Source organism: Engraulis encrasicolus, chromosome 10 (assembly GCF_034702125.1).
Source record: "Engraulis encrasicolus isolate BLACKSEA-1 chromosome 10, IST_EnEncr_1.0, whole genome shotgun sequence".
Classification (NCBI taxonomy): domain Eukaryota; kingdom Metazoa; phylum Chordata; class Actinopteri; order Clupeiformes; family Engraulidae; genus Engraulis; species Engraulis encrasicolus.
Window position 1 is genome coordinate 1,871,176 of NC_085866.1, and position 24,987 is coordinate 1,896,162.

The 24,987-nt window shown below is 45.0% G+C and overlaps 2 protein-coding genes across 2 annotated transcripts; both read right to left on the bottom strand.

Annotated features, from left to right (window-relative positions):
- Positions 1 to 970: 970 nt before the first annotated feature.
- Positions 971 to 7,970, bottom strand: LOC134456395 (GTPase IMAP family member 9-like). The gene is made up of 2 exons (XM_063207759.1): positions 7,898 to 7,970; positions 971 to 1,795 (listed from the first exon to the last, which is right to left on the bottom strand). Exons 1-2 carry the CDS (start codon positions 7,901 to 7,903, stop codon positions 971 to 973), a joined length of 831 nt encoding a protein of 276 aa, XP_063063829.1. The 5' UTR covers positions 7,904 to 7,970.
- Positions 7,971 to 23,470: 15,500 nt separating this feature from the next.
- Positions 23,471 to 24,638, bottom strand: LOC134456396 (GTPase IMAP family member 7-like). Its single transcript, XM_063207761.1, has 2 exons — positions 24,593 to 24,638; positions 23,471 to 24,351 (listed from the first exon to the last, which is right to left on the bottom strand). Exons 1-2 carry the CDS (start codon positions 24,636 to 24,638, stop codon positions 23,471 to 23,473), a joined length of 927 nt encoding a protein of 308 aa, XP_063063831.1.
- Between the last annotated feature and the right edge of the window lie 349 nt (positions 24,639 to 24,987).

Consider the following 24,987-nt stretch of genomic DNA (forward strand, 5'->3'; position numbering starts at 1 on the left):
ATCCATACTCTCAGACGTATTAGGTGTCAGCCGTGATCTTTACAAACTTACTTTCCCTTCCTTTTCCACTAATAACCACCTTTTGGTTTTCCTTTTATCTGTGTGTTTGATTTTAGTTATTGTTTTCTTCCCCTAGGTCTGTCTCTGTTATGCCTAAAAAAGAATAATACAAAAGAGCAAAAAGAGGCATATTAGCAACATTTGATAAGAGAGCATTGTAGTGGTACCAGATTACACAACATGGACTCCAGTCACTTCTATAACCACATTGCCACTGCCTCACAGAGTATGGTTATTATTTCTCCTAACACACCAGCAACATGTATGCCAGCAGCAGCTCCAAATGCAGCCCCAGCAGAAACTAGAGAAACAATAGCAAGTCTTTTCAATCTTTCAACCTTTGGAATACAACTAGGTGCTATACAAACACATAACAGACCAGTCAGAACCATAACTACTCCTATTAAAGCTGTAAAACCAGGACCAACAGCCTTAAGGTAATCAGCATACACTCTAACAGCCACAGGCACTCCTGCTCCAACAGAAGCTCCACCAATAATTACAATTGCCTCAATACGTATGCCTATGTCATCAAACACCTCAAATGGAGCTTTAACAGTAAAGCCTCCTGCTAAAATTGCAGCTCCAGCTTTAGCAGCAATCGTAGCACCAGCCAAAGCAGCAGCTTTCAGTGCAACTGCAGAACCCAGAGTAGCAGGTCTTGCATTAGCAACATTAGCAACTGCAGCTAACATAGCAGAGGAACCAGCGAATAGAGCAGCAATTACACTGACATCTACAGCTCCAGCTCCAGCTCCAGCTTCAGATCCAGATCTAGATCCAGCTCCAGATCCAGATCCAGATCCAGATCCAGATCCAGATCCATACATGGATGCAGCTCCAGACACTACTGCAGGGGCAGTCATTACTACAAATGCAATTACATAAACCCCTAGAGCTACACAGAATGTTACAGGTCCATGTCTAGCTGCAGCTCAAGACCAGCTGAAAGAGCAGCAACACCTCCAAAACCAACAACAGGTACAGCTAAAGCTGCAACTACAGCTACAACTACAGCTGCAGCAAGATCTTTTGTACCTCCAGTAAGAGCAGCAACAGCCCCAACAACAGATCCGATAAAAGCCACTATAGCTCCTCCTTCTGTACCTCCACTAGCAGCTCCAATCCCACCTCCAATACCAACTGCTGTAGCAAACGGACGGAGATACTTCTGTTTCCAGCCTTTGGCCTTGATGCAGTAGCTTCCTCCATTCCTCTGCACCATTCTCTTGATCTTCTCCAGCAGCTCTCTGACCTGAGAGGGATCCTCGTCTCTGTTGTTGAACATGTGGTATCCAACACCATAGGGAAATGGATTTTGACGAATGAACTCCTCTGCAGCGACTCCATCTGGCAGTTCATCTGCACGGGTGAAGAGGACGATGGTGTAACGTGATGCCTCTTCCCCAAACATCCGTTGAAGATTTTGCACTTGACGCTCTACTTCAGTAAATATTTCCAGTGGCATCACAAGTAGGAATGCATGTGGACCAGGTGCACTATAAGAGATGCATTTAGAAATCTCAGTGGAATTGGGCCTTGTGCTCCCTGGAGTATCCACCACGGACACTGGTGTACCTTCAAACTCTCCTCTTTCCTCTTGGCAGGTTAAGGTCTCAGATTCCCAGGATCGCTGGATCGTGAATGCCCTTTTCCCTAATATGGTGTTTCCTGTTGCACTCTTTCCAGATCCACTGTCACCAACAAGCACAATTCTTAACTCCTCTGGCTGGCTCTGTTGGAATATTTACAAAATGTTTACACAATTATATTTTTATTTGAAAAGTATTCTCATTTTCTAAATGCATGTGTACTATCTATACCCATAAATGACTGCGAAGGCGCAAGTGTAAAACTGTGGTCTAAAGCAGAGACATGTAAGCGAAAGCCCACCTGGTGGGCCGGGAGTCAAACCGGCAAACTTTGGGCTACAAGTCTGACGCCCTAACCACTTACCCATGACTGCCCGTAATAACATTCTGAAGCAAAAAGAAATATACATATTATGGCTGTTCTTGTCAGACCTGTTTTTAAGGCGTCATCTTACAGGCAAAGATTGGGAGATATGTGGCCAGCAGTACATGCGTAATGCAGTGGAATTCTTTTGAGGAACTGGAATACCTCTTCTGCAATTTCATTATCAACCTGTCTCTCCACTATCTGAACATAACAAACAGTCGTTGCAATATCAGACAAGAAGCAGGAAACACATAGCAGAAAAAATATACTGTGGGAGAGGAAAATAATATGAAATTCCTCTTAAAGGGGTATGCCACTATTTTGGGGCTTAATACAGTTTAAATCGTTGGCCAGGGTTTATAAAGGTGGTAAAGTGTCTTATTTTTCATGTAAGCCGTTGTCTTGCTTTAAGACAAGTTAAAAGAGGGAGCATGTCGCTAAGCTAGTGAAAGTCAATGGATCCGTGTAGCATTGCATGCCTTGACTTTCACTAGCTTAGTGACATATTAACATGTATTATTGTTTGCTGGTTGAAGCAATAACAAACATTGCTTTGACAATATAGGTTTTGCACAATCCCAGTGCAGAAAGAGTTCAATTATTCAATGAATATTTCAATGCGTTGTTGTACTTCTGCATCTACAGTATGTATGTGTGTGTGTGTGTGTGTGTGTGTGTGTGTGTGTGTGTGTGTGTGTGTGTGTGTGTATGTATGTATGTATGTATGTATGTATGTATATATGTATGCATGTATGTATGTATGTATGTATGTATGTATGTATGTATGTATGTATGTATGTATGTATGTATGTATGTATGTATGTATGTATGTATGTATGTATGTATGTACTGTATGTATGTATGTATGTATGTATGTATGTATGTATGTATGTATGTATGTATGTATGTATGTATGTATGTAGCCTATGTATGTATGTATGTATGTATGTATGTATGTATGTATGTATGTATGTATGTATGTATGTATGTATGTATGTATGTATGTGTCGCAGGTAGGTGGCGCTCGTGTTTTCAAACGGCGCCCCCATTTACTAACCAAACAATTACCCTGGGGAGCATGCTATGCCTACTCAAGTATACCAGGACACCAATTTCAATGTTGACACAATCATATTTTATTTATTAAGACAAGCCTGTAAGGCGGGGGGGATTGTCCACGATCTGTCCAAATCTCAGAGAGGGTTCAGCATCTAGTTCATGTCAGAGTCCAATAGTGGCATCCAGCTGGCTGGAGGGAGACCACGGCACGTCCGAGCGCAACTCGAAGCGAATCTGTGAGGCACATGAAGGGGAGCACAGTCAACTGTTCCAAGTCAGGTTTCCATTTAATATAAGAAGCACACAGCTCAGGTTGTCCCTGTGGTGAATCACACGCGAACACTGCACATCGTAGGCTACACTTCAAACCAGGTGATGGGTGGGCACTGCACACTATATCACGGCACACTATAATTAAGGGGACGACCACCATTGCTGGCGCTAGGGAGAGTTAGCAATCCTGACCAGAGTTCATCAGTTCACTTGCCATACCGGCCTGGAGCGAGAGAGACAGTCGGTGCGAGAGAGAGAGAGAGATAAAGAGAGAGTGAGCTGGAGAGAGAGCAAGAGCCTGGGACAGCATGCTTTCCGGCAGGCCACGGACACCAGGAGATAAAAGGGCACTTAACTTCAGCGAGGGAGGGAGCGTCCTCACCCCTCCTCCTGTCTTCATCACAACGGCAGAGATCCACCTGCATCCGGGTCGCGGTCTTCGGTCCATCCGCCGTCACGCTTCCACCCGTCCATTCGCAGGCTGCCGTGTCCAGATCCGTAGGATCATCTGTTCCATTCGATCTCGCTCCTGGTCCCGCACCGGCTACCGGCACACGTCCATCTCCTCCTGCAGCAGCTTCCCAGCGTGGATGGCTCGCTCTCCAGGCTCTCCAGGCTCTCCAGGCGTCTCCAGGCTCTCCAGGCGTCTCCGTCCTCCACCGGTCCTGCTGGAAGCTTTCTTCCTGTGCAATAAAAACATTTCCCCCAACCAGTGTGGCCCAATCACGATTTCCCTCTTCCCACCCCACACCTGTAGTTAATTATGTTACTTATCCCCAAGTTAATTGTGTCCAACCCAAAGTATTTTCCTTCTGTTTACATCCCCATTGCGCCACTGAAATGCGCCCCTAAGGGAACAAGCACAATATTTTTAGTTCCCTCCCCGACCAAACCTTGTCACCCCGTGACATCAAATGTAGTAAGGTGGACCTTTAGATGTTAGTTTTCCTAAAATAATGATCAAACTGATACTTGTAATTGCACGACTACGCCACTGGGGGACTGCCACCCCAGAATATATTTTGATTTCAACCAATAAGGCACAACAGGTTCGGATAGAATGGACAAGAGACGTACCTTTGTTTAAAAGGAATAACAATGTTTTCTTTATTAATACAATTGTAGTCAATTAAAACCCTGCGCCGCTGAGATAAAAACAGTAATGCACATTAGAACGGGGTTGGCTGCCACAGGATAAAAGGGGTTCACCGAGCTAGGCCAGCCGGGCAGGCTTACTAGTTGAGAATAAATTAGTTCACCACTCGTGCACAAAACCAAGGGCCTATGGTAAACGCCAGTCACACACACGCGCATAGGCTCACTACGCTATGTAAGTGATTAAATGACAATACGTGTGGATATCCACTACACACAGAGTAAATCCGTATAATCACACTCAAAACTACTAGTCTACTGTATGGCCGCCCGACTAGAGCAGCGTACATGGGCCTAGAACTGTGACAGCCAAACCCCGTACAATGACAAGTGACAAGCTAAAGCGGCGGACAGGCAAAAGAAAATGAAACAAACAAACAAAACAGAAAGGCTAAACAATTTCGTAAGGGCAAAACAGCGGTGAGCTAGTAGGCTACTGCCCACCGAACGTCACCATAAGACCCTCGATGATCCTCTGAGGTGTCTATGAATCAGGTGAACGAACAGACAGGTTAACAGTCAGGCACATATTACACAAAGGGTGACATAACAAAAAGGATCTTTAGAATACACGCTCACCTCTGCCACAACACCGACAAGGACTGCGTCCAGAATCGACTGGCAGGTAGGACGCCACGGGGATCTCTGGCTACTCAGCCTGGTAATTAAAAGAGTTTGTTTACTACACAACTTCTAAATGTTTGATAGCATCTAGAAATATAGTGGTGACACATACCTTACTCAAAATCAGCTGCAAGGCCACAGGGTAGGCCATCAGAATACTGGCGCACCGGGAGAGCTCCTAGGAGCCTTACTATCCCAGCTGATTTTATAAAAACAATGGCATTGTTGCCAATTACGCACTAGCCACTGAGCTACCAGGGATTCCCGTGACGTCATTAGTGTATGGCAACTGCTGAAGGACACACTACATTGCACTGGACAGTGCAACCTGTTACATTTTCCCCCAGCGTTTTTGTCGTCGTCCCGACGACACAACAAAAAAACAACACACTAATGACCAACCCCAAAAATACCCCGATGCAGGTTAACCATGGTACCGGGTCATGGGATCACCATTTCTTTCGCACGCACACACAGGCAGCTTTCACATTCACACATCGCAGGCAGACAGGTGCACTTTCACACGGCGCCCAACTGCAGACAGGCCAGGCAGAGAACTAGTGTCGCTCTGGACAAATCACACACTGGTGGGTCCACAGCACAAACACAGGGCAGACCCACCCATTCACACTGGTAGGTTACGCACAAGCATCTGGGAAGGCAGGTGCATAGCCTACACACAAGCAGATGCATTCAGACACAGGGAACCGTACGCACATGCACATACTCCATGGCATGCGTATCCGTACGCACACCCTCCTTGATCACCACTCACACTGACATTCCATTCTATGAAGTAAAACACAATTGGATCATCATCATCAAGGCGACGCACACACACATGCACACACATTGCAGGAGGACACAGTATGAACTTGAGGGAGTGGGCATGGGTGGCCAGCTCCTCACGCCCGGCCACACCCCACCCGAACAGCGAGTCCTCTGCTCTGGAGACGGCTGTCCTCCTGTGGGTTGACGTGGGGAAGGCCGTCCATTGCCCCCCCGCTGTGCTGCCGGTGATGGCTGTGCTCGGGATGGCGCTCGTACACCATCACAGTCCCGTGCAAAATGCCCCGGCTCATGGCACCGCCAGCATCTGATGGGGCTTGCCTGCGACCTTGGTGGAGACCGATGCAAAGCGTCCACCCACTGTGATATCTGTTGCAACTGCTCCTGTTGCCGCCTCATGGTGTTCTTTATCTCCCGCCACTCCTGGGAATCGTCTTCCATGTTGGTCAGGAAGGCCACGACAGTGCACAGGGAGATGGGGGAGATGGTCACAGCGCTCTGCTGCTCGGCACCCCACGCTGTGCCCACCGCTGTTTTGCCCCTAATTAAAACCAGCCTTTCAAAAAAAAAAAAAACCTCAAAACTAACAAAAGGACATGTCTCTTTGTTCCATCTATCTCTGCCGACTAGAAGCCAAAATGTAGTAAGGTGGACCTTTAGATGTTACTTTTCCTAAAATAATTATCATCAAGCTGATACTTGTAATTGCACGACTACGCCACTGGGGGACTGCCACCCCAGAATATATTTTGATTTCAACCAATAAGGCACAACAGGTTCGGATAGAATGGACAAGAGACGTACCTTTGTTTAAAAGGAATAACAATGTTTTCTTTATTAATACAATTGTAGTCAATTAAAACCCTGCGCCGCTGAGATAAAAACAGTAATGCACATTAGAACGGGGTTGGCTGCCACAGGATAAAAGGGGTTCACCGAGCTAGGCCAGCCGGGCAGGCTTACTAGTTGAGAATAAATTAGTTCACCACTCGTGCACAAAACCAAGGGCCTATGGTAAACGCCAGTCACACACACGCGCATAGGCTCACTACGCTATGTAAGTGATTAAATGACAATACGTGTGGATATCCACTACACACAGAGTAAATCCGTATAATCACACTCAAAACTACTAGTCTACTGTATGGCCGCCCGACTAGAGCAGCGTACATGGGCCTAGAACTGTGACAGCCAAACCCCGTACAATGACAAGTGACAAGCTAAAGCGGCGGACAGGCAAAAGAAAATGAAACAAACAAACAAAACAGAAAGGCTAAACAATTTCGTAAGGGCAAAACAGCGGTGAGCTAGTAGGCTACTGCCCACCGAACGTCACCATAAGACCCTCGATGATCCTCTGAGGTGTCTATGAATCAGGTGAACGAACAGACAGGTTAACAGTCAGGCACATATTACACAAAGGGTGACATAACAAAAAGGATCTTTAGAATACACGCTCACCTCTGCCACAACACCGACAAGGACTGCGTCCAGAATCGACTGGCAGGTAGGACGCCACGGGGATCTCTGGCTACTCAGCCTGGTAATTAAAAGAGTTTGTTTACTACACAACTTCTAAATGTTTGATAGCATCTAGAAATATAGTGGTGACACATACCTTACTCAAAATCAGCTGCAAGGCCACAGGGTAGGCCATCAGAATACTGGCGCACCGGGAGAGCTCCTCGGAGCCTTACTATCCCAGCTGATTTTATAAAAACAATGGCATTGTTGCCAATTACGCACTAGCCACTGAGCTACCAGGGATTCCCGTGACGTCATTAGTGTGGCAACTGCTGAAGGACACACTACATTGCACTGGACAGTGCAACCTGTTACATATGTATGTATGTATGTATGTATGTATGTATGTATGTATGTATGTATGTATGTATGTATGCATGGATATTCAATATTCTCGGAGCAGAAAGATTGTATAAATACACAGAATGAAGATGAGTTGATGTCGGCTACTTACTTCCATCTTAACTTCCCCAGGTTTGTCTCTGCAGATAGTTGATGATGTGTGCTGCCACTGCTCCAGTCCTGCTGTTGACTGGTTTGATTTGTATTTTGACTTTAGTGAACCTAGTCTCCTCCCTCTGTTACGTGTCGTCCGAGTGGAATGTCCTGCTTGCCAAAAATAGGGCATTTCCTAAAGTGTAGTGTAATATGACTTACGCAAGAGGACATTACACTTACATACCACCCTTGAGGGCAGAACCTCCATAGGATTCTTGGAGTTTGAGTCAACCCTGCTTTTGTAGTGGTGGGTATAGTAGTTTGTGCATCATTGAGAGAACAGTTTGAACTGGAATCACATTGGGTACAGTAGTTTGTGCATCATTGGGAGAACAGTTTGAACTGGAATCAGATTAAGATGTTTTTTTTTTTTTTTGGAACACTGAATCCTGTAAGGAATATACACGTACTGCTTTAGTATAGCCTTCAGATATATGAATCAGTCCCTAAGGTAGATTTCAAGGTGAGGGTCAAGGCCTTGCACTTATCGCAAGTAAACCATGGTATAGCTAATACACACGGGAAAGATACATGTGTTGTCGGGGGTCTCAATGCACTGTGCAAGTTCTATAAACACATGCATTTCTATCGTTTTGAAAATGACATGTACAGTATCTCTAATCCATCTATTGAATTTGGGTGGTGTTTTTTCATGCATAGTAAAAGTATGTATTGCAATTGAATAAGGGAAACAAAACAATAACTACATGGAAATTACTTAATGGAGAAGAACCACCTTTCCTTGTATGAAAAATGCAATTTTCACAGTCATAATGAATACTTAGAATTTGATGGCAGTGGTAAGTATTCATGGAAAAGGTAAGATTTGTGAATTGGCAGTATGACCTGTGGAAAAAAACTGCTAAGCGTTAAGGAGAGTGTGCCATCACCGGGTGAGACAGACTGGTGACAATCATGCTTTGTCATCTGGCCACACATGCATCATGTGAATCTTCGATAGACATCTGAGAGCCTAGCAGGTATCAGGAAGTGCTCACTGTGATAAACGTCATCAGACGTTTTTTTAGAAACAGTCAGTGAACAAATTAAATCAACAGATGACAGTATTATTTATTCATGACCTGTTTTGTCTGTCTATTTGTCTGTCTGTCTGTCTGTCTGTCTGTCTGTCTGTCTTTTTGTCAGCAGCATAATTCAAAAACCTGTGAACGGATTTGGATTAATGTTTGGAGTCGGTGGAAATGACCAAAGGAACAAGTGACAAAATGGTGGCGATCCGGATCACCAGTGTTTAAATTGGCTTTTGGGAGGTGGGGGAGCCCTTCACTTGCGGTCAAAATAGCTTTTTTTACATCGTCCCATCAGGCAAATACATGTATTATGTATATGAAGTTATTGCCTATAATTAATTTCATACATGAATCAATGTATTACTCAGTTATGAGAAAATCAAGGTACCCTCATTCCTTTTTCACTGTACTGGGTTGCTAAAAAACAGTTAGACCAGTATCACACCTGATGCATATGTAGTCTACTTTTTAACATCCTCTCCTGTCAGTTGGCAACAGCATGCTGTTGGACTGTCAGTACTGGGGCAAAAAAAGCTTTCTAATTCTGACAACCATCACTGCCACCATCAAGCTACAAAGGCGTGAGTGTAGCAGGGGGAGGAGTTTGTAGCGACTACGCCACCTAGAGGCAGGGCAATTTTACCTCCAGGAAAGATCTAAACCTTAAATTAGCACAAGTTCGAAATACACAGGACAGAGACGGGATCCCAAATATAATTCTCTTTTATTGTTGTACAAATGTGCAGGACAAGAATATTGAAAACAATGTGCAAGGTCGCAAAAAGCCCGATCGGGCACAGTACACGGTAGTGGGAGAGAGGCCCCAGAGAGAGAGAGAGAGAGAGAGAGAGAGCGAGAGAGAGAGAGAGAGAGCAAGAGAGAGAGCGAGAGAGAGAGAGAGAGAGAGACACACAGAGAGAGAGAGAGAGAGAGCGCAAGCGGGAGAGAGAGCGCAAGTAAGAGAGAGAAAGAAATGAACCTGGTCGTGCAGCCTGGGGCAAAACTGAGATCACTAACCTATAAGGATCTGTAGTACTACTTATCTTTCACTGTGTGCGCACACAAGGGGTTCCTCTCACCACCAGGCTGCCGACGTACTACACTCAATGGGTTCCACTAGACCAAAAAGGGAATACAAGTAAGGACTCTCTCCTTCACACACATACACTCACACACACCCTAAGCACTACCCAAACTGCTGAGGGAGGTAGCAGTTACCAAGAGTTCCCTGATCCCACCTTAAACCCAAAATAAATACAATAAATGCAAAATAAAGTAAATGCAAAATAAAGTAAATTAAACACACAGATAATGCACACAGTAAATGAAATGAAAAGAAGGATAAATAAACAAAATAGGCACTGCACACATATAACCCTTAGCAACAGGGATAGCTATAGCTACCGGCACACAAATGGTTAAAGCAAGCAGCAGAGCACACAGGCATGCGGAAGCAGAGCAAGCAAAATGGGAGCATGCAGCAAACAAAATAAAGGAAACCAAAATAAACATGCAGAAGCAAAATAACAAAACATGCAAAGTAAATGAAATGAAAAGAAATAATAGTAGAGTAGAGTAGAGTAGAGTAGAGTAACTTTATTGATCCCCAGGGGGAAATTCAGGTATCCAGTAGCTTACATAAATACACAAATACACAAAAGCCCACATGGACATATTTCAAGACAAAAATAAACACAGGAATAGTCATCAGGGTGGGGAAAATAAAATAAAAAATAGAGATAAATGTAGAAAAGGTAATTGTGCAAAAAGACATTCTGTGAGTTGGGATAGACCAAAGCAGAAAAAAACATACTCTGTCAGTTAAGGTAGACAACAAGTGTTGATGGATACATCTATGATATAGTATAGTATGTAGAAGTAGGCAGTGTACAGAGTATGATAGGGGTTGAACATTCTTACAATGTCACAGTAAAGTACAGGTAAGTGTTTTAGGCAAGCACACACACACACACACCACACACACACACACACACACAAACACACACACACACACACACACACACACACACACACACACACACACACACACACACACACACACACACACACACACACACACAAAGAGGTTCCCCAGTAACTGGGCCAGCTCCGACAGATCACAGTCTTTGCTTGTGGTAAGCAGGAAAAACAAGTATGTCCAGTGGTCAAGGGTCAAAAGTTCCTTAGTGCAGTTATTGGACAGCACACACACACACACACACACACACACACACACACACACACACACACACACACACACACACACACACACACACACACACACACACACACACACACACCAAGAGGTTTCCCGGGCTGGGCCAGCTCTGGCATCTCAGGCAGTCCAGTCCCCTATGATGATGTTCTTCTTAGTGTCCTTCTGTGTGTTGTTAAACAGCTGAATTGCCCATGGGACAAAGGACTTCCTTAGTCTGTCAGTCCTGCAGGTGAAAGCACGGAGTCTGTGGCTGAACAGACTCAGTTGGTTAGTGAAGGTGGCGTTAAGGGGGTGATGCTGATTGTCCATAATAGAGTCTAGTCTGCTCAGTGTTCTGCTCTCGGTTATTGAGGTGAGTGTCTCCAGTTCCATGCCCACCACTGATCCCGCCTTCCTCACCAGTCTGTCAAGGCGTCCAGCATCTCTCTTCCTGATGCTTCCTCCCCAGCACGTCGCAGCAAAGAAGAGCACGCTGGCCATGACAGACTGGTAGAACATAAGCAGAAGTCGGCTGCAGACATTGAAGGACCTCAGCCTTCTGAGGAAATAGAGCCTGCTTTGGCCTTTCCTGTAGAGTGCATCTGAGTTTGTGGACCAGTCCAGTTTATTGTCGAGGTGCACTCCTAGGTACTTGTAAGTGCTGACAGTCTCCACTTTCTCTCCCCCAATAGAGACAGGCACCAAGGGTGGGATGGAGCGCCTGAAATCAACTACCATTTCCTTGGTTTTGGTGGTGTTCAGGTGCAGCTGATTGTTTTGACACCATCCCACAAAGTCGTCAACCAGTCCCCTGTACTCCTCCTCCTGACCATCTCTGATACACCCCACAATTGCAGTGTCGTCTGAGAACTTCTGCATGTGGCATGTCGTAGAGTTGTAGCTGAAGTCTGTCGTATACAGAGTGAACAGTACGGGGAAAGCACCGTTCCTTGTGGCGCTCCTGTGCTGCTCACCACTGTCTCAGATGTGATGTCACCCATCCTTACAAACTGGGGTCGTTCCGTGAGGTAGTCAGTGATCCAGGTCACCAGGCCAGGCTCCACTCCCATCTGCACCAGTTTATCTCTCAGCAGCAGTGGTTGAATAGTGTTGAAAGCGCTGGAGAAATAAAAAAAACATGATTCTCACAGCACAGCCACCCTTGTCCAAGTGAGAATGTATCCTGTGGAGGAGATACAGGATAGCATCCTCCACTCCCACGTTCTCTTGGTAGGCAAACTGCAGGGGATCCAGTGCGTGTCGTACCTGGGGCTTGAGGTGGTAGCGCAGCAGCACCCGTTCGAATGTTTTCATTAGATGTGAGGTGAGGGCAACCGGTCTGTAATCGTTGAGTTCCTTGGGGTGTGCTTTCTTTGGGATGGGTATCAGGCATGATGTTTTCCACATGGTGGGGACCTTTCCTTCCTGCAGACTCCTATTGTACAGGTGATGTAATGGCTCAGCTAATGCCTCAGCACATGTCTTGAGCAGTCTTGCACAAACGCCATCAGGGCCAGCTGCCTTGGATTTTAGTTTTTTCAGTACCCCTCTGACTTGTTCAGAGGTGATAGTCAGTGATGGTTGTGGTCGAATGAGGTTTGGGAGGGTGGGAGGGGTGGATGGTGGTGGTGGGTAAGTTGTTTCCAGTGGCAGAGGTGAGGGACTGGAGCGGGGGGTAGCGACGGTGGGGGTTGGTGGGCCTTCTGTGTCCATCAGTGGGGGTGCTATGGCAGAGTTGCAGATGGTCGGGGTGGAGGCCATAGGCAGAGCTGGGGGATGGGTAGATGTAGTGTCCATGTATTTGTCACAGGGTGGAGTGTCGCTGAGAGTGGGGGGTTCTGAGTGAGGGAGATCGGAGCCGGCTGAAAAGTGATCTTCAGGGTCGTTGCCAGAGTCGTTGTCAAGTGTGGGCTGGGGGGGTGAGGGAGCTTGAGAGGTGACGACTGAGTGACCTCCACCAGTGCCAAAGTTGCCAAACCGGTTGTAAAACTGGTTTAGGTCATTGGCCATTGATGGGTCGCCATCAACCATGCATCTCTTCTTCCCACAGCCGGTGATGTTTCTAAGCCCCTGCCAAGCCTCTCTGGAATTGTCGCTCATTTTCTTTTCCACTTTCCTCCCATATGCAACCTTGGCCTCCTTGAGGGTGCTTTTGAGCTCTCGCTGTACGCTCCTCAGCTCTGTGAAGTTACCCTCCTTGAAAAGTTTCTTTTTCCTATTGAGGAGTTGTTTGACCTCACTGGTTACCCAGGGTTTGTTATTTGGGTAACAGCGGACAGTCTTGGTTGGTGCAACAATGTCCATGCAGAAGTTGATGTAATCTGTTGTACATGCTGTGGCCTCCTCCAGGTCATCACTGCCCTGTAGTAAGTGCCAGTCTGTGATCTCGAAGCAGTCCCTCAGCGTCTCCTCTGCTACTGGTGTCCATTCCCTGAAAGTGCGTGTGGTAGTTGGAAGTCTCTGTACTTTGGGGACATACAAAGGCTGGAGATGGATCAGGTTGTGGTCAGAGGAGCCCAGTGGGGGAAGGGGGGTGGCGCTGTAGGCATCTTTCACGTTTGCATACAGGAGGTCGATTGTTCTGTTCTTTCTTGTTGCACAGTCAACAAACTGGTGGAAGTTAGTGAGGGTGGAATCAAGGGTTACATGGTTAAAATCTCCAGTTATGGCAAAGAAAGCCTCTGTGTGCTGTGTTTGTAGCTTTGCAACAGTTGAGTGAATGATGTCACAGGCAATGTCTGGAACAGCTCGCGGTGGGATGTAGACACAGATGATTATGGCATGAGAAAATTCTCTTGGAGTGTAGTAGGGACGTAGGCTGACGGCCAGTAGCTCCACATCTTTACTGCAAACCGTTTCCTTCACAGTAACATGTCCAGGATGGCACCACTTGTTGTTAATGTACATGATCAGTCCACCTCCTTTCTTTTTCCCTGAGAGTACATTGTCTCTGTCCAGTCTGGCTGTGCTAATAACTTGGCGAATAGCAGGCAAGGGTCCCGAAACTGCGCACCCTCAGACAAACATAAGCAGGGCAAAGGGGTAAGCGTGGCCAGCAAGCGGGGTACTTCCCCAACCCCAGCAGAGCAAAGCACAGACAAGCAGCAGGTGAAGCAGGGGCGAAACAGAGATTCTAACCAAATTATCCAGCGAAACAGCAGCCGAAGAACATGTAGGCTCACCACACTGGCTGGTTCTTGCCGGAGGGGCCGCCGATGAAAGCTACAAATATAGAAAAGTTGCTATCAGTAATGCGTACTGGAGTAAGGAAGCGGATAAGAGAGCAGACAGGCATTATACGCACCTTAAAACAAGCGAGTCACCGGCACAGCGTTTCCAAGGATCGCCACGCCACACCAATTACCTCGAGCAGGCTAACTGGCTACAAACATCAAGATAGTTCGTATTAGGGGGGCAGCAATAACAGAAGGACATCTTATCGAGAGGATGGAGACCAAACTCACCCCATCAGCCAGCTCCTGGCTCCTAAGCGCCACGTAGGTTACAGTGCGCTTCAAACGATCACAAATGCAGGTGAGTAACGCCGCTCTGCAAAAGGAAGCGTCGCTATAATTCCCAAGTCACAGAACTCAATTGCCGGTAAATACAACAGAACACATGCTCACCTTCGCAGTTCATCCGCGGCCTCTCGGTGGCCAACACAGCCCAACCTCACACCAAAACAACAGGTCCCAATGGAAACGGAAGCGAGACAGGAAACCAGTGTCTACCTGGATAAATAGACTTACGCCCGCCCCTTGCTGTCAATCACTCCTATCCTATTACGCAATGCCAATTTCATCCTGCTACATAAGACATTGTAAAGAAAACACCACGTCAGAAGCCTATTAAGAATTCATATTACTGATGTGAACAACAATTTGTTTTAAAAAGATCATTAGTTTAATTTTAATTCACCTATAATGTCATGGGTTTAGCATGCATTTATTATCACGGTTTATGCCTAATAAATAACAAAGTTAAAAGAATAAAAATGCATGCTTAGGCTATGCTGTTGTATTAGGCCTACATGGTGTGAAAGTGTGCACTGTCACTTTAAATCAGGCAGAGTCTGCGGAGAATCTTGACTCGGGTACATCTTTCTGCACAGATGGCCCCTTTGGCTGACTGATTATTAGGAACGTTCTTATTTCAGTAGTAGGCATAGTCAGTTCAGCTATCTCAGTCCGTGCATGTGTTTCAATCTAAGACAGGAACTCTTTTTGGACTATTTCAAGACGTTTTCCATATGCTTACAAAACCTTCCGCAACTCCTCAGTCTACCAGCTATGTGCTTTCGTCCTGAAGTAGGCTGTTCCCTCTCTGCCTTTCCATGGTAATAATAACACTTAAGTCGCGTCAAGTAAATGTTTTTTGCTGAATTTAAAGCAACAACTTTGGCAAAAGGCTGCAATAGATTGGAGCTCGCTGCAGCAAATGATTTCTAGCGCGAGAGAAGGTGCGCTGTTTTACACTCAAAGCTAGGATGGACACGCAGGCATCCCTGTCATTTGCTTACTTTCTTAAAACTTTTAGTACGTTCCTGGCATTTTTAAGCCCACATAAAAGTAACCTACAATCAAATGGCTACACATTCTGACAGAACGATGGACGGAACTTCATGGTGATTTCCCCCCGTTAACAAACTGCTGTTTAAGTAGCCAGACACCACGCTAATCGCATGACCGGTTGGTGAACTTTGCTTGAGAAGCTAAAACAAATGAAATGACAGCTTATCTCTATTTAGTAAGGCATTGTATCTAGCCTACTAACGTCTTTGCACATTGAACATGAAAGCAGGAAGGACAGGCTGAAAGTAGTGACAAACTCAGCGGAGTAGTTCTAGATGCGAGAAAGGGTAAGCGTTCCAATCAGCTGTTGCAACGTTGCAATAGAATGTCTGCTACAAACTCAAATTGTGGTCTCGCAGCGCATGTGCAGAATGCAGATGCATATAATTCAAATAATGCGGGAGTCCATTAATATTACTTTATGTTGCTATCATTGGAAAACTTTAATAAAATATGATATTTCAAGAAGAGGTGAAAATATATGAAAGTCAAATCTTAATATGAACACTGAGGGTGGGGCAGCAGGAGCGCAGCTCCATCTGCCTGTCCCTCCGAGGTGAAGAGGAGGAGCTGTGCTCCGGAGGCTCTCCGCCCCAATTTAAACCCTGCGGATCACAAACAGCTTTCTTGGTGGAGGCTAAAATATGAAAGTTGCTTTCTATGATAGCATGGTCTTTTTATTTAAACAATTACAGCGAAATTGATATTGAGAATGACAATGAACAATGCATAAATCTTCAATTTATTTTAATATGAGTCATATTATATTCATCCAGTATGCCACTGCCACACATGATAGTAAGAGGATTCCTACATCTCGTACACCAAGTACAGCAACACAATTTCCCAAAATAGTGATCAGAGGAACTCCACAAGTGGCCACCATAATGACAACAGAAGCAGCTCCAGCAGCATTGGCAACGGTTCCAGCAGCAGGTCCAGCAGCAGCTCCAAAAGCACAGACGACAGCAGCTACAATAGCAGCATTTTCTGCAGCAGCCACAATAAGGCCTACATTAGCTCCAGTGTCCACTTCAACGTGTTCAATATAAGCTCTAAGAGCTACAAGAACAGCTTCAAAAGCAACGATCACACCAACCACAAAAGCAGCTGTGACAGCGGCTAAAGCAGTACAAGCTCCAGCGACGGCTATAACAGCAGTAGATGAAGCAGCGACAGCAGCAGCTCCAAAAATGGCTCCAATACCTCCCGAAAAACTTCCAATGCCAAATGCAATACTAAATGCAATAGGGAGTAGAAATGGTCTCATGGTGCAGAGGCTTTCTGGAACACAATATGTGAAAAAATATAATCAGAAAGAGTCATATGATGGCATTAAAGCCTGAAGTATTTTCATGTATGTATTGCCAGCTGTGCCACACCCTGTGTAGTGCCATATTTTCTGTCAGTAAAAGTATCCTGTTAAGACAGCTATATCCAGTAAATCATATTACCAACAAAATGTTGGCTGCTGCATTCTGTCATAAGTAAAGATGCATTCTCAATCATCTTACACTGTATATGATTGTACTGTATTTCTATTTCCAAAAAAACACACACGCACGCATGCACGCACAACACACACGCACACACACACACACACACACACACACACACACACACACACACACACACACACACACACAGGGCTGGGTAGAATGGATTTTGCACTTTTTAGCCCATTTTGTGAGTTGTCTGCAATGGACGTTTGGCTAGTTTGTAGCTTCTGTAGTGTTTGGCATTCTGTAAAGGCTATTGCATCATTACCAACCAGGGAGCCCCATCTCTGTCATTTCGTGAAGTATTCACGAAAAAAAACCCCTCAATTTTCGTGGTGCATTCACGTTATTGCCCGTTTTTCGTGGTTGGGCAACGAAACGCTGCCTATTCATTTGAATTGCCCCACTGCTGCTATGGTTATCCAAGCGTCTGCAGGGGCGGGGAGGGGGGGCTGACAGAACACTGCTGATACACTCGGGACTCACTAATTCGACGCCCTTTCGGTACTTACGCCTTATGTCATACGACCCTAAACCTAAACCTAACCCTAACCTTAACCCTAAACCTAAACCTAAACCTAACCCTAACCTTAACCCTACTTAACCCTAAACCTAACCTTAACCCTAAACCTAACCCTAACCCTAACCCTAAATTGCTTGTTTGAAATGTTTGATTACCATGTGACGGTACTGAAAGGGCGTCAAACTAGTGGGTCGCTAGGCAGCAGTCGGGCAATTCAAATGAATAGGCAGCGTTTCGTTGCCCAACCACGAAAAACGGGCAATAACGTGAATGCACCACGAAAATTAAAGTTATTTTTTTCGTGAATACTTCACGAAATGAAAGAGATACGGTTGTATTACCTACCAGGGGTGCTTCTAGAGAGGGGCCGGGGCCCCCTGTAGATTTCCTCTTGGCCCCTGTCGTGGCCCCTGTGCTGAACAGCCAATGACTACAACATCATATACATGTTTCTATATTATATTATATATTCCTACTATTAAAAAGTATCTCTTTGGCCAATTTATGTGCCCCCCTGAAAAAATAATGCCCCCACCTCGGTTCCCTGGTAATTTTGGTCTAGAACCGCCCCTGCTGCCTACCACCTGGCTCCTACCATCGGACTCCTAGGCCAGTGTTTCTCAACCTTTTTTTAGGCTTTCAATTCATGAAAAAATTCAAGGCACCCCAAACCAACAAGCCGTAACATAGCATCGCATCGGATACCACACAAGCTTAGAAAAGTAACACATTTGGAGACGTCACACGACCTACATTCGAAGTTGCAGCTGGGACGACCTACTGTATTGAGCGTAAATGGCAGATGAAAGATTCCACTGACTTAACATTAACTAATCATTTAGACAAATATGTATTATATTACATAATTCATTATCAGCCACGTTTCCGCGGCACCCGCGAGGGGGACCTGCGGCACCCCTGGGTGCCACGGGACCCCTGTTGAGAAACACTTTCCTAGGCTATAGCTGCTCATCCTCTCCGACCTGTTTTGTGAAAGTCAACCCACATAAATGCACTGAGATGTAGGGACACCATTTCTTACACAACAACACTGGAGGTGTTAGAGATAAACCTGAACAAAATGGCAGTCTCTACCTACTACAAAGCATAACATACAAACCAACATATGGGTACATAGTTCTACTCCAACCTATCTACTCAATATAACAATGTAAAATGTAAAATACATACATTAACTGTAGCTTGAATAACATTTATACCAGCTTTGAATGACTTCAATGTTGAATATACGTACCATTCCCTGTGTCCACGATTGTCTTTACAGGTTTAGGTCTATATTTACAGGTGGCTCATTAGTGCTTTCGTGGCCTCGCTGGACGGTATAGTTTCAGTTTTGTCCTCATTTTGATCATTTTGATCTAAGTCTCCTCCCCTTGGACATGCACAAAGACACCCATATAGAGTCACAGAGCTGCATGCCATTAGATGAGTTGTTACCTCAGCCAAACATACCAATGATACACCAGTTTTTCTAGTTCATGATTAAAGGACAAGTGCACTATTTTGAACATCAGGCCTGCTTTCTGAGTTGTCTGCAATGCTTTATAGTCCCCCTCACCGATTTTCTTAATGTTTGCTGCAGTCTCTGTTATTTGGGGGGCTCAACATTATTTGGACAGGACAGTGAACAGTTGGACAGGAAAGGAGAGTGGGAAATGGGAGAGTGACGGGGGAGGGTCGGGGAAACGGTTCAGGTTGGGAATCGATCCCAAATATAATGAAGTTACAGGTATGACCTCCTAAAAAGGAACCCTACACTGAACTTCCCTGACTCTAAGGATGTGTGCAGCAAACGTGACAGTATGCATGTGAGAGTCTAAATGTCTGGATGCTGTGAAAGGGCAACTGAGCTTACCTTCTGAGACCCTTGGACCAGCACAAGCGCTGACATCAGTGTCGGACAACTCTGTCTTGAGAACCTTTCTCCAGCTGGCTCTCCTCCAATGGTCACAGTTGTGGGGGAAACCCCACGTCAATAGGGTGACCAGCTGTCCAGACTTCGGCCGGACAACCCCGCCCCTTAACTTTCTAACCTAGCGTCCTCGCGCGCACCCATTGCTTCGACTTGCCGAATCCCCGCCTCCGTGGAGAAAATTGTGAAGTTGGCATTCTAAACTGTAGGCAGAAATCAGGGAACAGCGCTGCCATCTTACCTCAGACAACTCAGCTGCCAACAACAGTTTTACTTGTAAAACAATATTTTTGGGGGGAAGGATTTTCGCATTGCATTACCTCACTCCGATAAAGGAGTCATCACCACTAACTTAATATTGTATCAGACGGCAGGTTACGATAGACAAATCCTTCCGTTGTTGTCTGTGTAGGCTATTTCATTTTTTTTTTAAATGTATTTTGGGTAGTCGTGCATTCGTAGGCCTAATAGCCAACCATTAATTTGATTTACTTTATTCAAAGTTGGTCAGAAGTAGGCCTATTATCAGCGGTGTTTTAAGGGAGGCAAACCGCTTTTGTCAACCTTTTTTTCATGCAGACGCTGGATAACCAACAACACGAGCTCAAAATACAGACAGCGCCCGTGCAGAAAGACGTTTCTTTGCCCTGTTTGTAAAGTTGTGAGAACCCTCGTATCATTGTAAAGGCATTTAGCGGACAAACTTAATTGCACTTGGCCAATGCGTTGCCAACAGTGCAGGAAACAATAGGAAACAGACAGTAGGCAATAATATAGTTGCCTTATTTAACTTTCATCCAGTCAGTTAATGAACTTCATATATGGCTATTGCACGGAGATTTCCCCGACACAAGGCGACAGCAATACAGTTAATTCGCTGGGCGAGAGGTTATATCTGGAGTAACATGGCGGTCGCAGATATCGGAAACGCGACCGACTATCAAGGTCTAGTTTGCGTCGATGACGTTGCCTCGCAGCTCGAGGCCATAAGCAAAAGGCTAGGAGGAAAGGAAAGACAAAGAGAGGGACACACGGATGTCGTGAACAGGTCGTAAAAACGGACCGATGGCCACCCTACACGTCAAAGCCATAAAATCCCAAAGGGCTGTCCATACATGTGGCAACACAAGGTCCTTGTCCATACTAAAACAACCCGGGAACCATGAGCAAGCTATCTCCAAATGCCGGCCTCGCACCTGGCCTGCGAGCTCAACTTCTCTCCAGTGCTCCCTTTCCAAGTGACGATCCCGCCTGATGGGTAGAGACCGCAAGGAACCAGTGGACACTTTTATGGACCTGCCCTTTTTAAACAATCTTAACAGTTTTTATGGAAGGTTTGATTCCCCTGACAGCAGAGACAAATGCAATGCTATTCTTCAAACCACCACAATCCACCTATCAGTGGAGGAAGTTAGACATTGCCTCTCAAAAATAAATCCAAATAAAGCGCCTGGACTGGATGGCCTGCGTGGAAGGGCACTGAAGGCATGCACAAATGAGCTACCACCAGTTTTTACTAACTTATTTCAACTGTTACTGTCCACCTGCACTGTGCCGAATTTGTGGAAGACATCAACCATCAAATCGCTTCCCAAAACACCTGGGTCAAAAGAGCTGAATGACTTTCGCCCGGCTGCCTTGACCCCAATTTTGGCAAAATACATGGAGAGGGTTGTAATCATGCATCAATGAACCCACATCTGGATCCTATGCAGTTTGCCTACACGTGTCACCGAGGGACTGAAGATGCCACTCTCACTCTGGCAAATATGGTCACTACACACGTGCAAAATGCCAATGCTTATGCACGTATTTTATTTATTGATTTTACAGCTGCTTTTAATACGATGCAAATTCACATTTTATTGCAACGACTTTTAGACCCAGGAGTAGAGGGAGGGATGGTGCACTGGATGGAAAACTTTTTAACTGACTGTCCACAGCCTGTGTGGACCAGAGACTTGGTCTCAGATGAGCTCGTCCTTTACACGGGGGCCCCACAAGGATGCTATTTGTCCCCTGTTCTGTTCTCTGTATACACAAATGAAATGCCACTCCGCCATGGTGATTTTAAATTGGTGAAATATGCAGATGATAAGGCTTTAGTGGGACTCTTTTATCAGAATGGCAGTACATCTGACTATGTGGATCATGTTTCCATGTTAGAGCAATGGTGCAAGAAAAGCTCACTTTTACTCAATGTATGCAAAACGAAGTAGCAACTATAGTGGTGTCCCATCACCTCCTTTACTGTCCAAACAAAATGTTGAAATTGTTGACTGTTTTAAGTATTTGGGCACATGCATCGACACAAAATTGAGCTTCGCAGACAATGTTGATGCCATATGTAAGAAAGCTAACCAAAGGTTGTTTTTAATAAGAAAATTGAGAGGCTTTGGAGTTAGCAGCAACATTTTGGAGAGGACCTATGTTAGCTTAATAGAGAGTGTCACCTTTAACATCTTTGTTTGGTATGGCCACCTCACCCTATTGTTATTATTTTTTTGTTGGACGTTGCAAAATCAGTCTTTGATGTGCAAACTCCATGGTCAAAGTAGGCCTAATTCAAAGGCTACACTTGTTAATAGGAAATGTGTTTGGCTTTCAAACTATTTTCTTTTTGAATGTCTAAATAAAGGTAGACTATATTGCATGGATAAAACAATGACAGGCCTCAAATGGTAAAATTCTTTAGGCCTACATCAGGCAACTATGGAATTGTAGCCTGCCTGGTTGGGAAGCTACTGTGGTAACCGTAGGCTACCAGTGCCATTTTTTCTCTCTTGAAAACAAAATGCTCCCATTAACCCAGGCATCACTGCTGTAGGTGTTTTGGTTTGATGCCCCATGTTGCTGACATAGTGCATAATGCAAATAGTGCATAGTGCACCAGTAACAGTGGTATCCTGAGTTTAGGACAGGGTGTATGGTCTCCTAACTTAGGCATCCTAAGTTAAGATATTCCTAACTTATCTAGATTAAGATAAGATAGGATTTCTTCCTAAGTTAAGTTAGGAAACCTCCTTCTGTTATAGCAAAATTCCTAAATCCCTTCCTATCTCAAGATAAGATAGGATTTCAGACTTAGGAAGTTTCTGTTATGTGGCCCCTGCACTGTATGTGGTGTGTGTGTTGGGAGCGGTGGCTGGAGGGAGGGGATATGTGCAATGTGTAACGGATACCTTCTGCTGACTGTAACTGTAAAAAACATGACTCTTTTTATTTTATTTCTTTCCAGTGAATTCATATAAGCCTCGGGTGTCATCCATTCTCTTGAAACAATTTAAAAAATGCTTTTCACCGTTACAGTCAGCAGAAGGTATCCGTTACACTGAATGACAATTCCATTGTGTACGTCTTTGACCCTGCATCAGATTAACTCATTGATCACCCATTTAGACATGATAGACAAACATGTACTGTGTGCCATTGCCAGCACTACAGATGTTTTAAACACATTGAACATTTTAGGCAATGAGTTTAGACATACTGAATTGTGATTTCATTCTTTGTGTTTAATGATTAAAATACATTAGATAGATACAGAGTGAACACGTTAGTTTTTTTCCCAAACAAAATAACTGATTAATACATTTACTGGACTACCTACTACACTAGCCTACATGAAGAAGTTGCCTGCATAAATTTGAGTGTTCTGCTGCATAGACATTACCCTTAACTAAAACTACAAATCAGGTAATTGCATCCAACAGTGTAGCTATGATTATCTTCAACCAATCCCATGTTAAACACTGAGCTACAGGGCTAATGAATATCATTGGATGCTGCACTGTTTTTTGGCCTTAGCCACACCCACAGCTGCAGCTACATGAAGAAGTACAGCACCTCCAAAAAGAGCAGCAGCGGATGCAGAAAGGACAGCCCCAAAATCACCCGCAACAGCTTCACCTGCGTCAGAAGCAGCTTTAACACAATGAAGAAACATGATAATAAATTTGTTGTCTTCCTCTGCCATTGATCTTGCCTCGTCATCTGAGATGTTTGGGGTTGCTAACATAATCATCATTTTATTTTCCTCTATGGCCTTTTCCACTGCTTCAAACATCTCAGTGGTGTAGTGGCCTCCACCATTCCTCTGCACCATTGTGTTGATCTTCTCCAGCAGCTCTCTGACCTGAGAGGGATCCTTGCTTCTGTGGTTGAAGACGTGGTATCCTCCACCACACTGACGGATGAAGGGAAGGAGGTGTGGATCATCCTTCATGAAATCTTCAATTTTAACTCCATCTGCCTCCAGCTCATCTCCACAGGTGAACAGGGCCATGGTGTAACATGAGGCCTCTTCCCCAAACATCTCTTGAATAAGCTTCACTGTTTCCTGTTCTTCTTCAGTGAATCTTACATCCGCACGGATCACCACTAGGAACACGTGAGGACCAGGAGCAAGGTACGAGATGCATTTAACAATCTCCCTCATCACATCCTCATTGGGTTGCTTAGTGTCAAACAGTCCAGGAGTATCCACTACTGACACCATTTGACCGTTAACATCTGCTTTCTTTTTTTCACACTTAAGTGTTACAGAGGAGGACCGTCTAATGGACTCAAAGACTTTCTCGTTTAAGATGGTGTTTCCTGCTGCACTCTTGCCAACTCCAGTTTTCCCAACAAGAACAATCCTCCGGGATGATTCATCTGGAAGGAAAGTTCATAAACAAGGTACACTTGTGAGGGTATACATTTAAGGATCTGCTTACAAGTAGGAATCTTTACTATTGCAATTTGTCCCATGTTTTGTCCTTTTTTGAGCTAGATTAGACTTACTACCCTTTTTCACGTCAAAGCTTATCTGATTTTAGTTACTGGATCCATTCGTTGACTCTCTCTGTCTCCACCTCATCCACATACAGAAATTCAAAGCACCTCTAAGCCCAACCACACGAGAATGCTGCATAATGTTTCGACCCAATAAGCTTGATCATGATGGCGCATTGCTGTGCAGTCTACACAGCAGGTATGCACACTTTGCCATTTCAATGCATTTTGGTTCGAATTTTCTAACCAGAATGCATCTCTTGCATTGTGCATCATGCTGCGTGGTCGTTGCAGCAATGCTCCATCACAAACGAGCTTAGTGGCCACGTTCGTGATGGTACATTGCTGCTTTTGCTGAGCAGCGTGCATGTGCGCTTTGCCATGTCAATACATTCTGGTTGAAATTCTAACCCATAGAGGTAGAACATTAGAGTAGACGTGACCCTGCCCCATTTTTCACAGCAATCCAAAACTCAGTCTGAGAGCTTAGTGTTGGTGGGGGGACTGTGGATTCTA